At 38.6% G+C, this 20,820-nt stretch overlaps 1 protein-coding gene across 1 annotated transcript in view; it reads right to left on the reverse strand.

The window, feature by feature from the left end:
* Positions 1 to 20,820, reverse strand: part of LOC119420643 (unconventional myosin-XVIIIa) — a 145,701-nt gene that overhangs the window by 93,715 nt on the left and 31,166 nt on the right. The window contains exons 6-17 of the mRNA XM_037688062.1: positions 19,786 to 19,996; positions 19,522 to 19,664; positions 18,069 to 18,169; positions 17,865 to 17,922; positions 17,644 to 17,788; positions 14,494 to 14,664; positions 13,554 to 13,644; positions 11,478 to 11,670; positions 6,485 to 6,571; positions 2,257 to 2,395; positions 577 to 736; positions 292 to 475 (exon numbers count right to left, since the gene is read on the reverse strand). Coding sequence (XP_037543990.1) covers positions 292 to 475; positions 577 to 736; positions 2,257 to 2,395; positions 6,485 to 6,571; positions 11,478 to 11,670; positions 13,554 to 13,644; positions 14,494 to 14,664; positions 17,644 to 17,788; positions 17,865 to 17,922; positions 18,069 to 18,169; positions 19,522 to 19,664; positions 19,786 to 19,996 — 1,683 coding nt within the window. The remainder of the gene's footprint in view (positions 1 to 291; positions 476 to 576; positions 737 to 2,256; positions 2,396 to 6,484; positions 6,572 to 11,477; positions 11,671 to 13,553; positions 13,645 to 14,493; positions 14,665 to 17,643; positions 17,789 to 17,864; positions 17,923 to 18,068; positions 18,170 to 19,521; positions 19,665 to 19,785; positions 19,997 to 20,820) is intronic.

Here is a 20,820-nt window from a genome sequence, read left to right on the forward strand (position 1 = left end):
AGGGTTGGAAGCACGAGCAGCTGCAAAGCCTCTCTATAAAAACAGGTTATACATCATTTTCTCTGGCTGCAGCTCAACAACTGGCCTTCATCTCAACACTTTTTTCTTTAAGACTGCATTATGCAATTTGTGAATGCCCTAAGGTCTTAAAGTAGATTCCAAAACAAACCCTGAACAAGGTTACATGTGTGGATTACTCTACCCCGTTATACACCTCGTACTACGCAAGTTAAAATTGGACAAACTTTTTTCTATCCAAGTTTGGCTGTTTTTGTCCCTTTAGTTCCTCACCACTTGAAGCTTTATCTGGATGCACAACGACTTCTTCTTGATTGCAGCTACCCCTGTGATAAAGGTCTTCCTGATGCTAGAAGCCCTTCGCAGAGTCATGTTGGAAGCAGCTTCAAAGCCAGCGATGGAATCGAACACAGTAGATCCACCTGGTCTGCTCATGAACAATGAGCTGATGATCTTCCTGCAGGACACAGTGGTTCAGCATGGTGCACAGTAATTAGCTACTAAAGTGAAGTTTAATTTCTTCTACTTCCCATTGGGTGGCTCAAGAGGAACACTTACTTCTGGGATTCCTGCAGGAGGCTCACAGCATTGGCAGATGCAGGATTCTGCTTGGCGTAGTTCAGCCACCCATGAGCATTGTACTCCACCCAGTCAGTCCCATGACTGTGGCCCAGCAGGAAGTGGTTTTCCTTCTCGCTCCTCAAAAGAAATGTGTGACCTGACGCGAACAGAAGAGTCAAAGTTAGTCTCCTGAGATTATTGTTTTTTTTAACAAGACAGAAGTAAAGAGGAACGTGTCCTGATGCATGCTCACAAATCTAACAAGGTTAAATCAGGTCCTCTGGACGGATTCCCCTTTGATGAAACGTTTCGTCTTTAATCCAAAACCTTCCCATAGTGGATTAACCAGTTTGCTGGTGACATCCAGAACTAGCTGTTCACATGTAAAAAGGAGGACCATTAGTCTAACCACTGATTGTTAATGCCCTGATGGCATCCATCAGGGCCTTCTTCAGACTGAAGGTCATTTGGATGAAAGACGAAACGTTTCAACAAAGAAGAATCCGTTCAGAGGATTTGACTCAACCTTGTTAGATTAAACAAGAAGTTCTGAAGATGGTTTAACAGTCTGCATTAAGAGGTCATCAGAAACATATTAATCAGTTTGTGATTACGCTGGAATGTGCCATCTGTCAAAGTCCAGCAAAAACCTACGTACTGTTGTTGGAAATGGTCATTGTGTAAATACAGATATATTAGAATGCAGCATCAATCGATAAATAGCCGGTAGTATCAAGATTCTACTTTTTCCCCATGTTTTTGATCCTCACACTATTCATCAAATGCAATCAAAGTACTAGTTAGAGCAAAAATTGTTGTCAAATAGAAATATTGAATTATATAGTTCAATAATCTTTTAACTTGTCAACATGTTGCGCATTAATTATAACAGGCAAATACCTGATTTAACTTATCTTAAAGTGGATGTCATTTATGGATCACACTGGACTGTTTATTAATGTTTTAGTGTGAATTATTTAGATCCTTTTTATCAAATCTTAAATAAAACTGAATCAGTCTCGTGCAGGTTCAGTTGTTCAACAAGAATAGTATATACAACGCATAATACGCCCATCGACAAAATATTATACAGCAATCTATAGCAATGGCCGTGAAAATCAAAGAGCTTGGATAACATTTGACCTTGATTTGTGACCTTGTCCTTGGAGTTGGGGTGATGGAAGTGTATATGACACTCTGTCTAGTGATGATGCATATGTTTAGGGTTGTGTTCAATTATCCTGCGCAGACCAGAAGTTATAGGTGGGACAAGAGGAAGTTTATGTACAGACATACAGAGAATATACTGTACCATAATCCTGCCTTCGTCGAGCGCAGAATAACAAAAATATATGATTAATAATGCAAAAACTGATTTACAGGAACAAAATTTAAATAAAACGATTCAGGTATATTTCTGTAAAATAATATTTTAAAAGCTTCAATTTTTTTAATTTGTTCTTTATGTTACAAGTAATTTAGATGTTAAGAAAATCCATAGTGCATCGTCATTATAATGTTACTTCTAATGCGGTCTTTGTCTAACTGCATGATTCAGACAATGACTTTGTTTATTTGCTTGCTTTTAAAGAATAGTTAGAAAACAATTTGAGCTGTTTTAAATATAAACTAGCTGAATTATTTATGAGTGTACTGTAAATGTGTTTCAGCCCTCACCTTTACTCTCGCCCTCAGCCGGTCCATAGTAGCTAAAGAGTCGTCCCAGCAGCGTTTCCACTGATCCCCCCGGCTGCAGTGCCTCCTCCTCCATCAGCCACAACAAGCCTCGTGCCTCTTCTGTTCGAACTGCACGCACCTGTCAGAAAAATATACATTTAATGTGCACATAAGCTCAGGATTGCTATAAATGGGCCACAATGAACATGAAGTGTTTGTTTTTTACTTTTTATATGATGTCCTCTCTCCACCAACAACACACCAAAAACTCCTTTCATTACAAGAGTAATAAATCACCTTGACCCAGAGATATTTACCTAGTTTTAGCCTTTTAATGGGAATACATAGATGAACCACAAATATGTTTAAGCTTTTATTATTTATTTATATCCTGAGTACATAAAGGATATATATTACTCTGGAAAAACTAGTTGCTGACCTCCAAAGTCATGCTTTTTAAATGTAAGTAAAAGTACTTCACTGTTTTTCTTTTGTGAGCCAGTGCTGAGAGGCCAGATACTATTATCAGCACTGAAAATTAAAGTTTCAAAAACCATTCATGGTCTCTGCATCCTTCAGCAGCTGCTGCAATAATAGCCTCATCCATTCAGCTTTGCCTTATATTAAAAATCGCAACAAAGAGAAGTTCATTAGTACAGAGAGGATAAAAAATAATACAATTACCAATATAATTATTATCAACAGAAAGAAGGAAATAAAACCTGCTCCAGCCTTTTACTGTGGATTAATGGAATACAGTAGTCCCTCGTTTATCGCGAGGGATCCGTACCCTGAAGCCCTGCGATAAGTGAAAAACTGCAAAGTAGGAATAGTAGTAGTACTATTTGTACTACTAGCACAAGTAGTACAAGTAGTTTATTTTAGAATTCATATATATATATATATATATATATATATATATATATATATATATATACACACACAATGTTTCTAAACTCTAAACGCTCTAAAAGAGCGCAGAATGTCATGATTTCTGCTCTATGCCATGTGCCAGCCCTCTTGGCCACGCCCCTTCTCTGCAGCAGAGCGGAGATCAGCTGAACAGCTGCAGGAGGAAGTTTATCCTGCAGTGTGGGCTGCACAAAGAAACAACAGGTGCTAAATAATTTAAAATGTTATTTTAAATAAAAATCCCATGCCGATTGTGTGGCTCATCCATCAATCAGCCAATTGTGCATCATGTCCAATCTTATTTTGAAAAACCACGATATAGCGAGTCCGCGAAAAACGAACTGCACAGTAGCGAGGGACTACTGTAGTTCAAAAGTTATGAAGCGTGATTCCGTGGAAATAATAAATAGCTTACCTGCTGCAGATAGCTTTTTGTACTGCCTCAAGCTGGAGAAATATTTTAAATCTGATAGCTTGTCAGAGTAACTTCAATCTTAAAACTGTCATAGCCATCCATGTGACTGTTCATTTCGAATTACAAAATTGTTTACTTATCATTCTGGCAGCTAGCTGTAGCACTTCTTGTGCAACCTAGGGCATTTCCAGCAGGAATATCATATTATTTTTGCTGGGACAGAGGAGATTTATAAAATGATGTTTGCAAGTTCTGCTGTTAAATCCACTTTGATCGGTGCTTCTCTCAGAGTAGCTCATCAGTCCAATCAGAATTAAAATTAATGATTACAAAGTGAGGTAATTTAAAGAGTTATCTACAACAGGTATCATAATTAAAAAAACACTTCAGAAGATCTGAACTACCATATTTTCTGGCGTATAAGTCGCACCTTTTTGCATAAATTTGCAAATCCTGCGACTTATACACCGAAACAACTAATATACGTTATTTTCCTCATATTTATAACCCAAATTTTGGCTGAAATCTGACAATTGCATTCATTCTGACATGAAAAAAAAGAAACATTAACATTTGCAGCCACTAGAGGGCTCTTGAGCCTTATGGCAAGCCAAGTGTCTCATTAATAAGTAGAAGTGGCTATTAATGAGATACATGGCTTGCCAAAGAGGCCACCTTCGTCTCGCTCCGAAACTCCTGGAGCAAACATCAAATCAGATCCATTTGGCCACGCCGCCCAGGTGAAATGAATCTGATTTGACCATTAAAGTGCATTTATTATCCATCCATCCATCCATTATCTTGACCCACTTATTCCATTTTGGGTCACTGGGGTCGCTGGTGCCCATGTCCAGCAATCACTGTGCGAGAGGCGGGGTACACCCTGGACGGGTCGCAAGACCATCACAGGGCCACATAGAGACAAACGAGACAAACAACCATTCACTCTCTCACTCACACCTAGGGACAATTTAGAGTTACCAATCAGCCTAACATGCATATTTTTGGTCTGTGGGAGGAAACCAGAGTACCCGGAGAAAACCCACGCATGCACGGAGAGAACATGCAAACTCCACCCAGAAGGCCCCTGGACCGGGGTTTGAGCCAAGGACCTGCTCGCTGAGAGGCAGCAGCTCTACCAGTTGTGCCACTGTGCTGCCCGTGCATTTATTAATGAAAATTTAAACCGAGACACACCTTCGCTATAATGTCTAGCAAACAAATAATTGTTTTTAAGTATTAATCTTGTTAAATTCTTGTTAAAGTCCTCCCGTGTGTGCTCCCGCAGCCACCATTTTGGCAGCCAATCAATTTTTGGCACACATTTCTGGGTGGTCAGCGGTGATGCATAAAAAACGCGACGCGTCAGAGGTGATGCATAATAGATGCGACTTAAATGGCGAAGTGACTTATTTACGTTTTTTTCCACTTTATTAGACATTTTTGGACTGATGCGACTTATACGGTGGATTGACTTGTACGGCGGAAAATACTGTATCCTTTTACCATGATAGATTGATTTCTTTGGTTTTCAACGTTTTCTTCTCAGGTCCTATGAAAGTGCACGCAGCTTTACTCTGCCTTGTGCATCAATATTAGCATTCTTCTTTTTAGATTTAGAATTTCCATTCATTCATTGTCTTTACTCGTTTCTTCCTTTCTGGGTCACTGCTTCCCATATCCAGCAGTCACTATGCGAGAGGCGGAGGACACCCTGGACAGGTCTCCAGTCCATTACAGGGACACATAAAGACAAGCGAGACAACCATTCCCTCTCACTCACAGCTAGGGACAATTTAAAGTTACTAATCAGCCTAACATGCATGTTTTGGGTGTGTGGGAGGAAACCCACACATGCACGGAGAGAACATACAAACTCCACCCAGAAAGGCCCCCGCTGGAATTCAATTCGGCGACCTTCTCGCTGAGAGGCAACAGCTCTACCAACTGAGCCACCCACATTCAAAATTTAACATATTCTCATCTTAAAAGACACCCACTATTTTATTATAACATGTTTTGGTCATGTTTACATTTAATTAAAGCTAATTTCAAAATAAGCTACTGTTGTTTGAGGTTTTTCAGACCAAAGGACTCTGCACTATAAGATAGGTCCAGTCCATTAGCATAGCTACAGGAACGCCTGACTAAGGAACTAATGCAACAAAAATTATAAAACTGTTTTATTAGCTATCAGGAAGTTACACTGGAGACATCCTTATCAGCTGTGCACACTAGAGTGATTGCAAATGCGTACACAGTGTATCAGTTTGAAGGAGACATGTGACAACTATGAGGCTGGGATGAATTGAACATTGCAGCAGTGATAACAGACATCTGAGCAACTGTATGACAGGGAAATATTTTATCTGTGGGTTAGAAAAATCTTTGATCAAAATGTCTTTTCACTCTAAGTAACATATCTTCAAAGCAGACTTTAAAGTAGCCTTTATTTCTCTCCTTTTTTGTGATGTACTGCAGCTCCCTGCCTTCCCTCCCTCATGGTGTTCCTATCAGAGCAGAAAGCCTTTAAAAAGCAACGCATTCAAACTAAACACACTGGAGTTATAGCAACGTGATCTATGATTCTTTAAACTCTGCCATTTCTGTTTCCATGGTGCAGATCACAGGCGGCAAAGGCCAAACATTGATTTTCTTTCTTCAAGTCAATTCCTTAACCTTTCTTTTCTCGCTCCTATCCTCTGTTTCTTGCCTCTGCCAAAACTATACAGAATTAAGAGTGATTCCTAAATATATATAAAGAGTATCCAATGAATATTAAGTATACAAATTGTGGTTTGAAAATCATTCATAAGCAAGATCACTTAATTATGCATGAAAATATAAGTGGTTGCTCAAATCAGAGATGTGCTGAAGAAAACGACTAAACATTGAACTTACCAGAGCTTGGCTTGAAGATTGGTCGACAACTGAAAGTGACAGAGAAGAGCTGGACTCAGACTCATCTATGGCAAGATCGATGTTCTCCTGCAGGAACACACACAAGCAGTTTGAGTCATTATCACCATGTAATGATACTTGAGCTGCAAAATATACAAAGCTTTTATATTTTTGCTCGTCTGTGTGTCAACCTTATTCAAAATGACCACCACTGCTAAGGAAGCTTAGCTATGGCTACTTTAGCTTAATCATATTTGAAAATACTGATCTAAATGTGGTGTGATAGTAGCAGATAGTCATTCTTTACATATATTTACACATCTGGGAAGATCTCATAATATCTCATGCAGTGTGTCATTTACAAGTCTGACCTTTAAAGTTCAGTGTTCAAACTTTCCTCTGAGCAAATATGCATACATTTAGCCAGGAAGGCGTTAAAAATTCTACACCATCATGATATTATTCTGGTTGTACAGGTTTTGTCTGTAAACTACCAACGTAACAAAAAGAAGTTTGCAGGGATGCCTTTTCTGACCACTCCAACACTGCCATGTTTGCATGCAGCCATTCAGGAACTCTATCAGACTATCTACACGAACTTGGTTACAAGAATGTTGATGAGGCCATTAGAAAAAAAAAAAAAAAAAGGGAGGTGTATAAAAACCGCATAATTTCTTTGTTCACAGTGAGGAGTGTACCAAAAATTTGGAGGTTTTGAATTTTTAATCAAAATTCCAGGTTCTTTATTGTCATCCGCATCACATGTACATGGGTGGAACAAAATTGTGTATTCAAGGTCCCAGTTACATCCAAAAATATCAGAAATATAAAGGATACAAATGAAACAGTATACAAGGATCTATGATTTATGCTAAACACTAATATGCAATATAATACGGTGTATTAAACAGCAGCCTGAACATGAGTCTGTAGTGAGCAGATGGTTATGAATATAACAGCTCAGAGGCAAGAAATCAACAGGCCAGATAAAGTGACATATCACCAATTAACATGTTATTACAATGATTATCCTGGTTAGAGATTCATGAGTCTAACAGTCTCAGGGTAGAAGCTGTTCCTCAGTCTAATGGTTCTACACTTCATGCTCCTCAACCTCCTGCCTGAGGGGAGCAGGGCAAAAAGTGTGTGTGCTGGGTGAGTGGGGTCCTTCATGATGCAGGTGTTCCTCTTCCTGCATCTGGAGGTGTAGATGTCTGTGATGGTGGGGAGGCTGACTCCTACAGACTTCTGTGCAGCCTTCACCCCTCTCTGCAGAGCTCGTCTCTCTGATGGGATGAATGAATCAATTTGGAATCGATCAACTTTTAGCTGACGACTGGAGATCAACTGATGTAACTGATAAACCTGATAAAACTAAAAAATAAAATGAAAAATCAGTTCCTTAACCCACGATCGCCAAGAGGTTTTACCTGGTGCCTCAACGTACCATATCTTAGCACTAATTCACACTAGCAATAGCAGCTAGATGTTTTTATTGAATGAACACAGGTCAAAGTTAAACATTTGTGTTTTCTGTAAGGTGGGAAATAAAGTTAGAGAGACCAAACCGAGATGGTTTGGACATGTCCAGAGGAGGGACAGTGGGTATATTGGTAGAAGAATGTTATAAATGCAGCTGCCAGTTTAAAGACAAAGAGATATATGGATGCAGTTAGAGAGGACATGGAGTGAGGACAGAGGATGCAGAGGACAGAGTGAGATGGAGGAGGATGATTTGCTGTGGAAACCCCTGAAGAGGGAAAAGCCAAAATAAGTTTTCTGTAAAATAAGAGACATAAGAGGCTATAAAAAAGAAATGATTCTCTATAGAGGTCTCTCTTCAGCTCATTTTACTACTCAGTAATGAGGTTTTCTTTTCACAGACCAGCTACCACTTAAACAGGTGATGACGTAAATTAAATAAGACCAGCCTTCTTGTGTGAGGTCTATAATTTAAAAGCATGTTGAAAAATGTAAAGGTTCGATAATTTAATTGTTGTGATTATCAAGCTGTGAATTGCAAAGCACATATGTATGGTAGTTACAATAAAATAAATGGCTGATTTAGCACGTAACAGTAAATTAGCTTGTTTGTTTTGTTTATTTTTCATCCTGTTAAGCACTGCTGTAATTAATTTTAAATGAAAGCAATGCATAATAAAGTATTGTTCTGTTATGTGGTGCAATTTTACGTTCTGAGGTGTGCAAAACCTAAAAAAATATTAAATTGAAATAAAAATGTTAAACAGCCATAATTTGGATTACAAAACTGATAATGTGTAATTATTTTTAGTCTTTATTTGCATCTCTGTCCAATAACCATGAGAAGACTATTTTTCAATTTTCCATAACAGAGAAAATTCAGCATCTTAATGCATTCTTGTGAATATTCTTTTATTGTTGCACTTCAACTAAAAATCTGAACAAAAAATATACATTTTAAATAAAAATTACTTTGTTTTCCTCTACTGTATGGTTTTAATTATAGTTTGTAAAGAAAATGTAAATTTGGCTAAATCTGAATCAGCGGTTTATAAATTTGAAAAAATTTGAAATCAGAATTTGCCTCCAATACTGTGATCTGTGCATCTCTACATAAAAAAAAAATAAAGGTTAAAATGTACATTTTATCAATCTTTAATGTGCTTTTTCAAGCTTTCTATAAATGAGGGTATAAAAAGCATACTGTTGATCAATTAATCAAAAAAACTATGTATTTTATTATTTCAATATAATTCTAATTCAGTACATGTTTTTGCTGTTTGGACCTGAGCATATAAGGAAATTTTTCAGTCTTTCTCCCTCCTTAGATGGCATTAATCTGTCCTCCAGCTCTAATGTTAAAAACCTTGGTGTTATTTTTGATCAGGACATGTCTTTTATTACCCACATTAAAAACATTACTAGAACCACCTTCTTCCACCTGCGTAAATCACTAAAATGAGAAACATCTTATCTAAAAATGATGCAGAAAAACTGGTTCATGCATTTTTCACATCTAGACTGGACTATTGTAATGGTTTATTATCCGAGTGTCCAAATACTTCCTTAAAACGTCTTCAGTTGATCCAAAATGCTGCTGACAGAGTCTTAACTGGAGTTAGTGGGAGAGATCATATCTCTCCAGTTTTAGCTTCTCTCCATTGGCTCCCTGTCAAATCCAGAATTGAATTCAAAATCTTACTTCTAACCTACAAATCTCTCAACAGCCTAGATCCATCTTACAGTATATTACAGATCTTATTGTCCCATGTTTTCCTAACAGAGCACTTTGCTATTAGACTGCAGGTTTACTTGCGGTTCCTAGAGTTTCTACAAGCAGAATGGGAGGAAGATCTTTCAGTTATCAGGCTCCTCTCTTGTGGAACCAACTTCCAGTTTCTGTCTGTGAGGCTGACACATTGTCCAGTTTTAAAACTTTCCTTTTTGATAAATCCTATAGTTAGGGTTTGCTTGTTATGCTGCTATAGGCCTAGACTACTGGAGGACAAATTGACCTAATTTCTTAAAATGAATTGTTAAAATTGAATAGTTTTCATTTGATACTATTTCTATGTTAACATGTGATTCTTGACATGCCATTGTGTATCTGTTCCTCCTTCCTGTTCCTACCAAACCCAGCCGGTCGAAGCAGATGGCCACTTGTCCTGAGTCTGGTTCTGCTAAAGGTTTCTTCCTCACGAGGGAGATTTTCCTTTCCATTGCTGCCTTCATACTTGCTCAAGATGAGAGTTCTGCGATGGAAACTCAAAGCAGTCTGCTCCTCAGATAAATAATGTTATTAACTTGTTTTTTTATGTATGAATGTTTCTGTTCAGGGCCACGAGATGACTTCTGTTGTGACTTGACGTTGTATAAACTGAATTGAATTGAATGAGCAGTCACCAGTTAATTTAAAATCTTGATAAAAATGTTTTGGTCAAATGTGAAATGTGCAAAGAGGGTTAATAATTTACAAAATCATCTTGGACATATTGAAAACGTTTCAGATGAAATCATGTCCACGGCGGAGGAAAAATAAATAAGTAACTCTCACAAAACCAAAACAAGCACATGTCAACTAACAAGCCAAATTAGAAACAAATGATATTGTTAATAATGTGTTTAGCACATGCCAGTGTACGAGTTCACTGTACGGGTGAAACGCGGAAAGTTCTCCAGCACTCAACAACATTAGGATCGAGATCAAAACACACACGATTATGTCGCACTTGACAATCTGACCTGCCTGTCACTGTTATTGTTAACGTCGAGTGCGGCTGTAAATGAGTTTGACCCAGTTTTACCATGACAGGTTCACACCTTTGTATATGTTCAAGCTGCAGCGACAGGAGAGACTTACACCCCACACATTTATGCTAAACTTCATTTTGTTGAAATTCATACTCTCTCAGGAAAAAGACGTGGGTGGCAAAACAGGTGGGAAATCCCAAGATCCTCGTTGGCGATATTTGAAATATTGTTACAAGGATTCACTCCGTCATCAACTAAGAAGTATTTCTACGATATGATTTGAGTCAGCTGAAATGGATTGATTTATTTATGAGTTAAGAAAGAAATCTTTGGTATTTGCCCTTTAATAAATCCTCCAGGATGACTGTGCCCAGTTATTACGGTCCGGTTCTGCTAGAACGAGCTCAGAGGAGGACAGAAGAAGAATAGTTCTTTCATCAGGGAGCAACGCCGCGCCTGTGCAGCTGGGCGTGTCGCTGAAAGGCAGCTGTGAGTGACTTCACTTTGATCTCAGCAGAAGAGGTGAAGACTGGCATCACTAATGAGAAGGTCTAACACATGAACTGCTTTGGCTTGTCACAGCTTGTGACAGGTGGGATGGGTAGCGCATCTGATGTGTGAACACATGCACTATTGGAGTTGATATATCTGAGAGAAAGCGGCAGACAAAGGGAGTGAGAGAGAGGTGGGAGGAAGGCAGAAACAAGGAGAAAGGGAGGATGCATATATGCAGAGCGCATTCTCCTTCACATGTCTCTACCTCTTTGTATCGTTCCAACTCCTGAACAAAGGTGCGCTGGTAAAAGAGGCTCTGCAAACGCTCTTGAGTGTAGTTGTGGCAGAGGTCTTCAAAGGTTGTGCCGCTCTCGCGCTTCGCCAGCCTTGGGTTTTGAAAGCCTGGCGTGTCCACAATAAGCAGAGAGCACAGGGAGTGCTGGTTGGACTTCAAGGCCCTTAAGCACACAGGGAATAAAACATGCACGTACCCATGTTAAGGATGGCATGACAATGTCAGACACCTTTTAGTGATTTAATTTAACACAGAGCTTCAGTCTTAAAGGAATAGGTCAGACCTTTTGAAGTGGAGTTCTGTGGAAAAGTTATGAACAATTATCTTACTTGTAGATAGCTCTTTAAATGACTTTACTTTGGAGTAATAGCGTTCAAATTGATCACCTAGCCACTAGTTCAAGACGGGCTGCTATCTTAAAAGAATTCCAATCTCAAAATAATGATTACAATTTATGCAAATGCTTTTTTTTTTGGTTGTAAACTTCACACAACTGTCACTTATTTTACTTGGTTAGTCCAACTATTCCAGCAATATTACAGTAGTCCCTCGTTTATCGCAGGGGATCCGTACCCTGAAGCCCCACGATAAGTGAAAAAACACAAAGTAGGAATAGTAATACAAGTAGTAAATAGTAGTTTATTTTAGGGCATTTTAAACTCTTCCCACATTCTTGCAATATTCTAAACAATGTTTCTAAACTCTAAATGCTCTAAAAGAGCACAAAATGTCATGAGTTCCCTCTCTCTGGCTGCTGTCGGCCACCTGCAAGCTTTATTGGCCACGCCCACTTCTCCGTTCTGCACAGAGAACAGTTGATCAGCTGCAGCAGGAAGTTTATCCTGCAGTGTGGGCTGCACAGAGGTGCAGGAGGTGCTAAATAATTTAAAATAGTTTATTTTAAATAAAAATGCCATGCCGATAGTGCGGCTCATCCATCAATCAGCCAATTGTGTGTCTTGTCCAATCTTATTTTGAAAAACCACGATAGAGCGAGTCCACGATAAACAAACTGCAAAGTAGCGAGGGATCACTGTAAATTCCTGCCAGAAGTGCTACAGCTAGATGCTGCCGTCACTATTTACAGTAACAAATAATTAGAAGATTCTGTAAATAAGTGGTACGTCCATGTCCCCGTCACTGAGGGATTTGAATAGCGAATGTTGGGAGTTTTGATGAAAAATGTTTTTCCAGACTGGAATTTAACAGGGAATGTAAGTAAACCTAAATGTTTTTGGTACAAGTAATTCAAATGGGTAGGAGCTACACTGTGGAGAAGGCAGCGCAGAGTGATCCTGGCAAGTGGAGGAAGCAATTTTTTCTACCACCATGCACAATGGTGGAGCCAAGAGGGGGCTAATGGTGGCCTTCGGCTACCATAGATTAGTCTTCAGCCACCCCATGGGCCACCCCAATCATTTGAGGAAACTATACTTTTAAGTAAAATAAAAACTAGAAAAGAATAGTTTCCTCAAATAATGGGGTTGTCGGTTTACACACACACACACATAGATGGCAGTGTCTATTTTGGATTTTGACGTGGCAACCAAATTTTCCAAAGGAACCTTTCTTATGCCTACATGTAGCCACACACCAAAATAGAAGTCAACACCTCACTATTTTTTAAGTTATCAAAGCTTTGTAGTGTTTGAAGGAATGTTTTTAAATTTGCAGATAGTAAATCTGGTTTTAGATGGCCACAGTATACATTAATATTAGCCCATAATGGCTGTTAGCTCATCAATAAAATCAGAATTCAATTATATTTCTCCAAATGGAGTTTATTCGAAGAGTTAACAGGTATTGACTGCTCATAACATTACCACAGAACCAAAAAATCTGGAATATTTCTTTAATTATAGTCTTTTGTTTGTTCAACGCTAATCATTTCCATTAGTCTACAATGGAAGTAGCCTATTTAACTCTAAACTATCATCATTGCTATTGAAGGCCAACAAATCATAAGGTAAAAAAAAAAAATCCATCTACAATTGTGCATTTCAGCAGCTGAAAGCATAATAATATCAATCTAATGTTGATACTTACCTGTTTATCAAAATCACCACAATGTTAAAGAGTTCAGAGTAGAGACTGGATGCCGTGGCCTCCAAACACTCCATGGCTGTAGCTTTGGATCCTGGTAGATGGGAGAGAAAAAGTAATTTCCAGTTTACAATTGCTTAAACGCCAAATAAAAAAGGACTAGTTTCATAAATCAGAAGAAATATATTAATGTTTAACTAAAATGCTCCCAACATTTGCTTCTAAAAGGAAGTCCATCAGCATCAGTATGTGCCCAGAGGCAACAGTATCCAAGCTGGATTTGAAATGGTCTTTGTGAAGCATTGACATTTAGGACTCAGGTGCTTTGGAACCAGTCAGATCTAACTGTGCTAACTCATGTCTGTGCCCAGCGGCAACGGCCACCTGTTAAGCTCACTTAATTCTTTCTACCATCACAGAGAGCGGAGAGTTTACGTTTGGAGGCGGGGGGGGGGGGGGGTTTCAGGCATGCACACACATATCGGACAGTGGGTTCATGTGCAAGTGGAGATACAGAGAAGGTGAGACTGAGGTTATTTCTGTCCGTCCCTGCTGTGATAGACTTTTAACTGTATCCTCGTGCCCTTCAACATCTGTGGCAGTCCTGATGGAAGTCAGAGGAGCTGCGCGTGTGAAAAATCAATGTGAGGCAATTATGATTTCAAGGACAATGAATGAGGAGGGGATCCAAAATTGCTCGTCCCAACATAGTGTGAGCACTCATCTGTCAATAGCCTTTGTAAAAGGTGTAGTATTCATTACTAAGATAAGCTTTACTTTCTCCCAGCCATGCAATTTCCCTCAGGTGATGAGCAGACGTGTGTGTGGGGGGAGGGGGGTGGCAGAGTGAGAATGACAAAAAGAAAAAGAGTGGCGCTGAGGTGTGGGGCACCGAAGAACGAAAAAGAAAGCGTACATTGGTGAAATGTGTTCTGTTGAGTACCTGCATCTGCTGTGCCATTTTCTTCAGCAACCTGGCGGCTGGCGCCGGCTCTGGGCAGGGTGCCCTTGGCTTGATGCTTGAAGATGGAAGAGGAAAGCTCCTCCAGGGTGCAGCCCAGCAGGTAAGCTGCCTTCTGGGCCCACTCGTGACGTGCAAATTGTTTCCTGCCAGCTGAGACACGCACATTAAAACCTCCATTAGACGCTCTGCCAACAAAAGTCCATGCACACTGTGACCATCCTGCCTCTGATGGGGCAGGGTTACGTCTCAAGTCAACCAGCAAGCGCATAGCTAATGCAATGAAAGAATAATCATAAAAATATCAACAGTAATTAGAAAATAAAAATGTAAATGCATCTATAGGAGCGTAAAAAAGAAAACAAAAGCAAAGCAAAATTGGTAAAAGGACACAGTTTATTTAAATTAAGGGGAAAAAAGGTTTTTAATGGTGTAAAAATAATTTAAACAAACAGAAGAACCAACTTAAAGAGGTTTTAGAAGAAACCAATTTAGAGTGGATTATAACTCGAGAGAAATTTGGGGTTTGGATTTGGATTTATCAGCGCAATGGAAACCTTGCACGAGTCTCATAACGAGAAGCAGGACGGTGCAAAATACAAGCAAAGACTTTTAAATCTTCGCCTCGTCTGATATGCAAAACAGTGATTATTTTAAACATCAAAAAGAGAAAAATGGACGAGCCAATATGACTTTCTACTGCAGAGTCAAACGAATATAGAGTAAAAAGCTCTTAAAAGATAAAATATTTCTATATAATATGCACTTAAAAAAAGAGTCCAGACTCATGTAGTTAGCTTTAAAAAAAAAAAAAAAAAAAAAAAGAGTTTCAAGTATTATTACACTGAGAGAAGGAGATTTATTCCAGGAGGGGTCTTTAATTAGTTCTGGAAGATTAGAGACCACTGCTGCCCTCTTGTGTTAAACAGTGAGATTACACATTTGTAGATTAATAAATGCTGCATGTGATAAGGGCACAAAAACTAAGCTTGGACCAAAAAAAAGTATTAGTACACTATAAGTATATAGTGTAAAGTACTACTTTGATTAAACTTAAAATACTTAGAGGGATAAATCAAAGTGTGATCCCTGGAAACAAGTTCTGAGGAATCACTATCCAAATTTTAAATGTCAAATGCTCATTTTCAGGCTGCAAGAACACTTGTTAGTGTTCGTTTCCCCCGTTAAGATCAAGTGCTTGGAATGTTATGAAATCCTCCCCTAATGATATTAGACTGCCATCAGAAAGATCAATAGCCAGCTGGAGGGGATCTGATGACAATAATCTGGCAAGCTATTCTGCATGAACAACTGTGCAGACTGGGAGATAGGAGTGAAGTACAAAATGCAACACCATAGTAAACAATTACCGTGTACTCCCTGTAGATTGTGTGTGTGCAATGTGTATTTTGTTTATAAACCTGCACTGAAAAATAAAAGGGGTAAAAAAAAAAAGTGCTTTGTGAGATCAAGTCCTTTTAGACCAGGGGTGTCCAAATGTTTTGATAGGTGGACCAGATCGTCGAAATGAAAGGCCTCGCAGGCCAGAAAAATGTGAATTTAAGAAAAGAAAACAAATTAAAAAGTGTGATACACCCCCTCATTTTTAAACTCTCAACAACTTGAAGAAGATTTTGGGGAAAGGTTAAAAGTTTAGTTTAAATTCTTGTAGATCCAGAACATTAAGAACCTCATACATCAACCTTTTTATATTTTAAGAATTAAATTTATTGGATTGTTTGGGAGATGGCCCAACAGGGTCATCAAAGTTCTGAAAAACTGTCCTGCTGGCAGACGCTAAAACAGATTTATAGACGTTTTGAAGGGACACTAATAAAACTGATCAACTTATATGTCGATGATATCGCTTTATATTCTGTTAAAAATGTCCAATTTCTCAAAAATCGATTATTAAATCAACTGAAATTATTTTCTTTGAAAACACTTGTTATATTTATCCAAGTTTTATGAATTATTATCCAAAATTCTACTTTGTAGCAAGTCAGTGAAGGTTTGTTGTAGATAAAGTGATTGCTTATAGCTTAATGTTTGTCTTGTTCTTAATATCGCTCATTTTGAGAAGATTATTTTAATCTGTTAAATCTAAAAATGTAAAACGTATCGCCATTAAATCTAAAGAAGGTCTACATCTGCAACAACCTCTTAAGCCTGTGGGTCAAAATTTTACTATTCTTTAATTGCAGTCGAGGGCCGCACAAAATCACTCCAAGGGCCGCAAATGGCCCACGGGCCACACTTTGGACAAACCTGCCGTATATTTTCTTTGTTGTCCCAGAAAAACTTTTAGTAATGAGGATTTAAATAAATCAAGTAAATAAAACTATTCTGGTAAAAATTAAACATGTTTATAACAGAACAAATTAAACGGATCTCTTTTAAAAAAAAACAGTATTTGCTGACACAAAGGACTGATAACACTTTTCAAATACATATGCAGCTTAGGACAGAAACTAATCCTTACATTTAAAAGGACAGCTGCTCCAAATATTACAGTAATACATCTTCATGACAGGAAATGATTGCGTTTTTAAGCTGGAACAGTGATTCTTCACAATTAAACGAGTTGCTCGGTAGTTTCAGTTATTCTTGCAAAAAGCACATTTAGTTAAACCAGTTCACTTACTGAGTGAGGAATGATACATTAGAGAGAAGTAGTGGGGAAATGAATGCATTATTTCAACATCAGTTTCAAATTAAAAGCAGGAAAAGTCAGAGAGAAGAAGGGTTTAATGATTCCCTCCAAGTTTAATCAGTAATAAAGCATAGCTTTTTCTGAACGACCTGATTTTTCCCCCCAGTGCTGCAGATCAGTGCAGTTCAGCTTACTGAGATGTGCACCGTTCAACAGCTTCTTACAAGTGCAGATACATAATTCAGTTAACCCTGTTACTTCTGTCTTGCATCACACAAGTAATGCTTTTATAATGCAGGCTCAACATCTGTCAATGCACAAACACCGCTGCTAAAAAACAAACGTTTTAGTTGTGTGCAAGTGTAACAAACCCGCAGTGCTTTCTACAGGTATGCATCCTGTCGTTAAAAAACATCAACGCTGCTAATAACTGAGGCAGCTGCAGAGTGGAAATCCATCACAGAGTTCAAACGCCTTACACTTGGTAGCTCCTGCAGCTCCAAGGTGATAGATGGCTCCAAGGACGTGCCAGAGGGCCCTCTGCTCATCAGCGCTGACCCCCAGAACCTTCATGGCTGCTTGCAGCTTGGAGAACTGCTGGGAGGCCCGCTGCTTATCATCCGCCTGCCGGAGTCACATAAAATGACTACAGCTTCACAACAAGCGTCTCGTTTTGGTTGTCCGATCTCCTGCCTCTTACCTGTGGCGTGAGTCCAAATGCATTGTTGTCTGCAAAGTGGTTGAGGTGCAGATCGGTCCTGATGAGGAAACGAGACAGACGACATGACAGCTGACACAGTGGCCGGCAGCAGAGATTTATCACCGACATATAGCTGTGTAATGAATCGAGTGCAGAGCAGAGCTGTATTGTTAGATTAATTAGCCCGAGAGTATCAGCACTGACCTGAGAGAGCTATCTACTCCAGCCATCAGGTAGTAAAAGACATTAAAAGCAGACTCTCCCTCTGGTCTTCTTGTCACCCTCATTTTCTCCAGGAGCATCGTCTGTGAAGCAGAATAATAATATAATAAAGAATAAGTATTCTGTTAGGTTTAGTGATGAAAAAATAAAAACTTGGACTAGAGCGAAAATCTTTTGTGACAATGTTCAAAAGGAACATATAAAGATAGAGATGTTGACCCTGAGGTGCAAAACACAAACATGAAACAAAACACAAGGAAAGAGTTGTTCTCAATGGATTCCACTTTTTTACATATTCTAAAATGCTATTTTTTCTGATGATGTTTTCCAAATTAATCTGAATTTTTCTGTTATTGTGCATTATTAAATGTTTTGTTTTTTTCTAGATTTTTCTGTTTGAAACAATCATAGGCTGCCACCAAAGATGATACCGCAAACCTAAGAACAGCTACAGTTTAGCCAGTTTTACAGATTATTAGCTAAAATTTGGTGCAGACGTAGCAGAGCGTTATTCCCAAAGTACATGCTGAGCGCTAACTGATGGCAGAACATTTGTTTTGGGTTATTTTCAAACGCTGCTGTTAACTATTGCAGTGAGCTCCGTCTGCCTGTTACAGCTTTTGGAGTTACTCCATGTCAAGATGGCCTCTACAGATAATTGACCTCAGTCAACACAAAATTGTCTATTACTCATTCAGTTCTACAGTTACTGAGAAAAACATGACATTACCTGTGAGGTCATTCTAAAGTGCAAACAGAGCAGATGAGGAAAGGGATGTCTTAGTTTCCCACTTGTTGCAGAAAATGGATGAATGGATTGTGCATAACAAGGTTACACCCAAGTTCATGCTCAATAATCCAGGTATAAAATCCAACAATGTTCAGTCAGGTCATCTGGACAGTTTCTTTTTGCGCTGAGACGTTTCGTCCTTCATCCTAAGGACTTTCTCAATCTGAGAAGCCATCAAACAAAACTGATTCCCACAAACAACATACTCCATAGTGGGGGGAAAAAACAGTTTTGAATTTCCATATTCTATGGAGTATATTGGTTGAGGGAATCCGTTTTGTTTGGTGGCTTCTCAGATTGAGGAAGTCCTTTGGATGAAGGACGAAACGTATCAGCACAAAAACAGAAACCATTCAGATGACCTGACTGAATATTGTTGAATCAACAAGGTTAGGCCAAAATGGCTTTAGCTCCATTCATCATAAGGAGATTTCAGTTTAAAACTCTGAAAGTGCTTTGCATTCCTTCTTTCCTGTTGCTTTTGATTGTTGGCACCTCATGGTCACATCAGACGCTGCAGTTATATATAATCATGTAACTCTGGCTGCTACTTTCCCACTTAAATCATAAGGAAGCTGCAAAGGTGGATTTAGTTTTTTGCACCAGCTTTTCCCCCCTCGACTATACGACCTTGTGGATCTGTACCTGGATAGAAGCTGACGTCACCAATCCTGCCTGATCAAACTCCAAGGACACCACATGGGAGAAGCGACTTGCGTTCCCGTTCAAACAAGTGGAGGCGTTTCCAAAAGCCTCCAAAACTGAATAGACTGCTTGCCATTTTTCAGCTGCGAGAGACCCAAAAAAAAAAGTACAAAAGTTGTGCTTAGGATTTCAAAAACTCCGTAATTAATAATTGGAAGATATTCTGAATTTCTTTTAATTTGGAGTACATCCTTCCCAACTTACTAGATAACGTTTTATTGGCACTTCCTGCAACAGTAACTAGATACTGGACGATGTGTTGACAGTTTGTGGTTTTCCCGCTTCCGCTCTTGCCAAGCAAGACGATGGACTGATCCTGGCGAGTGGTCAGGAGGTTCCTGTAGGCGGCCTGAGCCATGCTGTAAATGTGGGGGGCAGTGTCATCTTTCCTGCAGCCCTTGAACATTTGCATCACCTGAAAATGGAAACAAAAATAGTGTAAACTAGAGAAATCGCATTTCCTGCAAAAATACAGTGTGAATGCTTATTGCTGAAGAACTTGCTGAAAAACAGCTGAAATTACCCAAAAACATGCTGAAATGTAGCTGAAATGGAAGAGCAAGCCTAAGTTAGCTGAAGAAAGAACACATATTTGATCAATTTGGTAAAAAATAAGAAATGAGCAAATAAATTAGTAAATTAGCTAAAAAACATTTTAAAAAAGCTCAAATTTTCAAAAGCTGAAAAGACAAAGAAGTTTAAACTACCAGAAGGAAGTGGAAGGAGCTGAAAATAGCTCAGAAATGTGTAATTAGCCGAAAAGGCTAAATTTAGCTCAAAACAGCTAAAAGTAGCTGAAATAGCAATAAAAGCTGAACCTAGCAGAAAAAAGCTGAAAGGAGCTCAACAAGCACAAATTAGCAGAAATAAGTTAATTTTGCTGCAAGTAGCAGAAATTAACATGTAAAAACTTGAATTTCTCTGAAATCGGCAGAAATTAGCTAAAAAATGCTAAAAGCTAGCTGAAAAGACAGGGGAAAAAAATTAAATTAGCAGAAGAAAGCAGAAAGAAATGTTTGACCAATTAGGTTGAAAGAAGCAGAAATGAGCATAAAAAAGTGGAAATTATCTGAAAAGGTTGAAATTAGCAAATAAACAGCTGAAAAGTAGCTAAGAAAAACAGAAAGAAGCTGAAATTACAAGAAGGAAGTTGAGAGAGCATAATTGTTGCTGAATTAGGCTGAAAAAAGTTGAAATGAGTGCAAAAAATGTGGCATTAGCTACAAAAATTAATTAGAA

Source organism: Nematolebias whitei, chromosome 14 (assembly GCF_014905685.2).
Source record: "Nematolebias whitei isolate Nwh7 chromosome 14, NemWhi1, whole genome shotgun sequence".
Classification (NCBI taxonomy): Eukaryota; Metazoa; Chordata; class Actinopteri; order Cyprinodontiformes; family Rivulidae; genus Nematolebias; species Nematolebias whitei.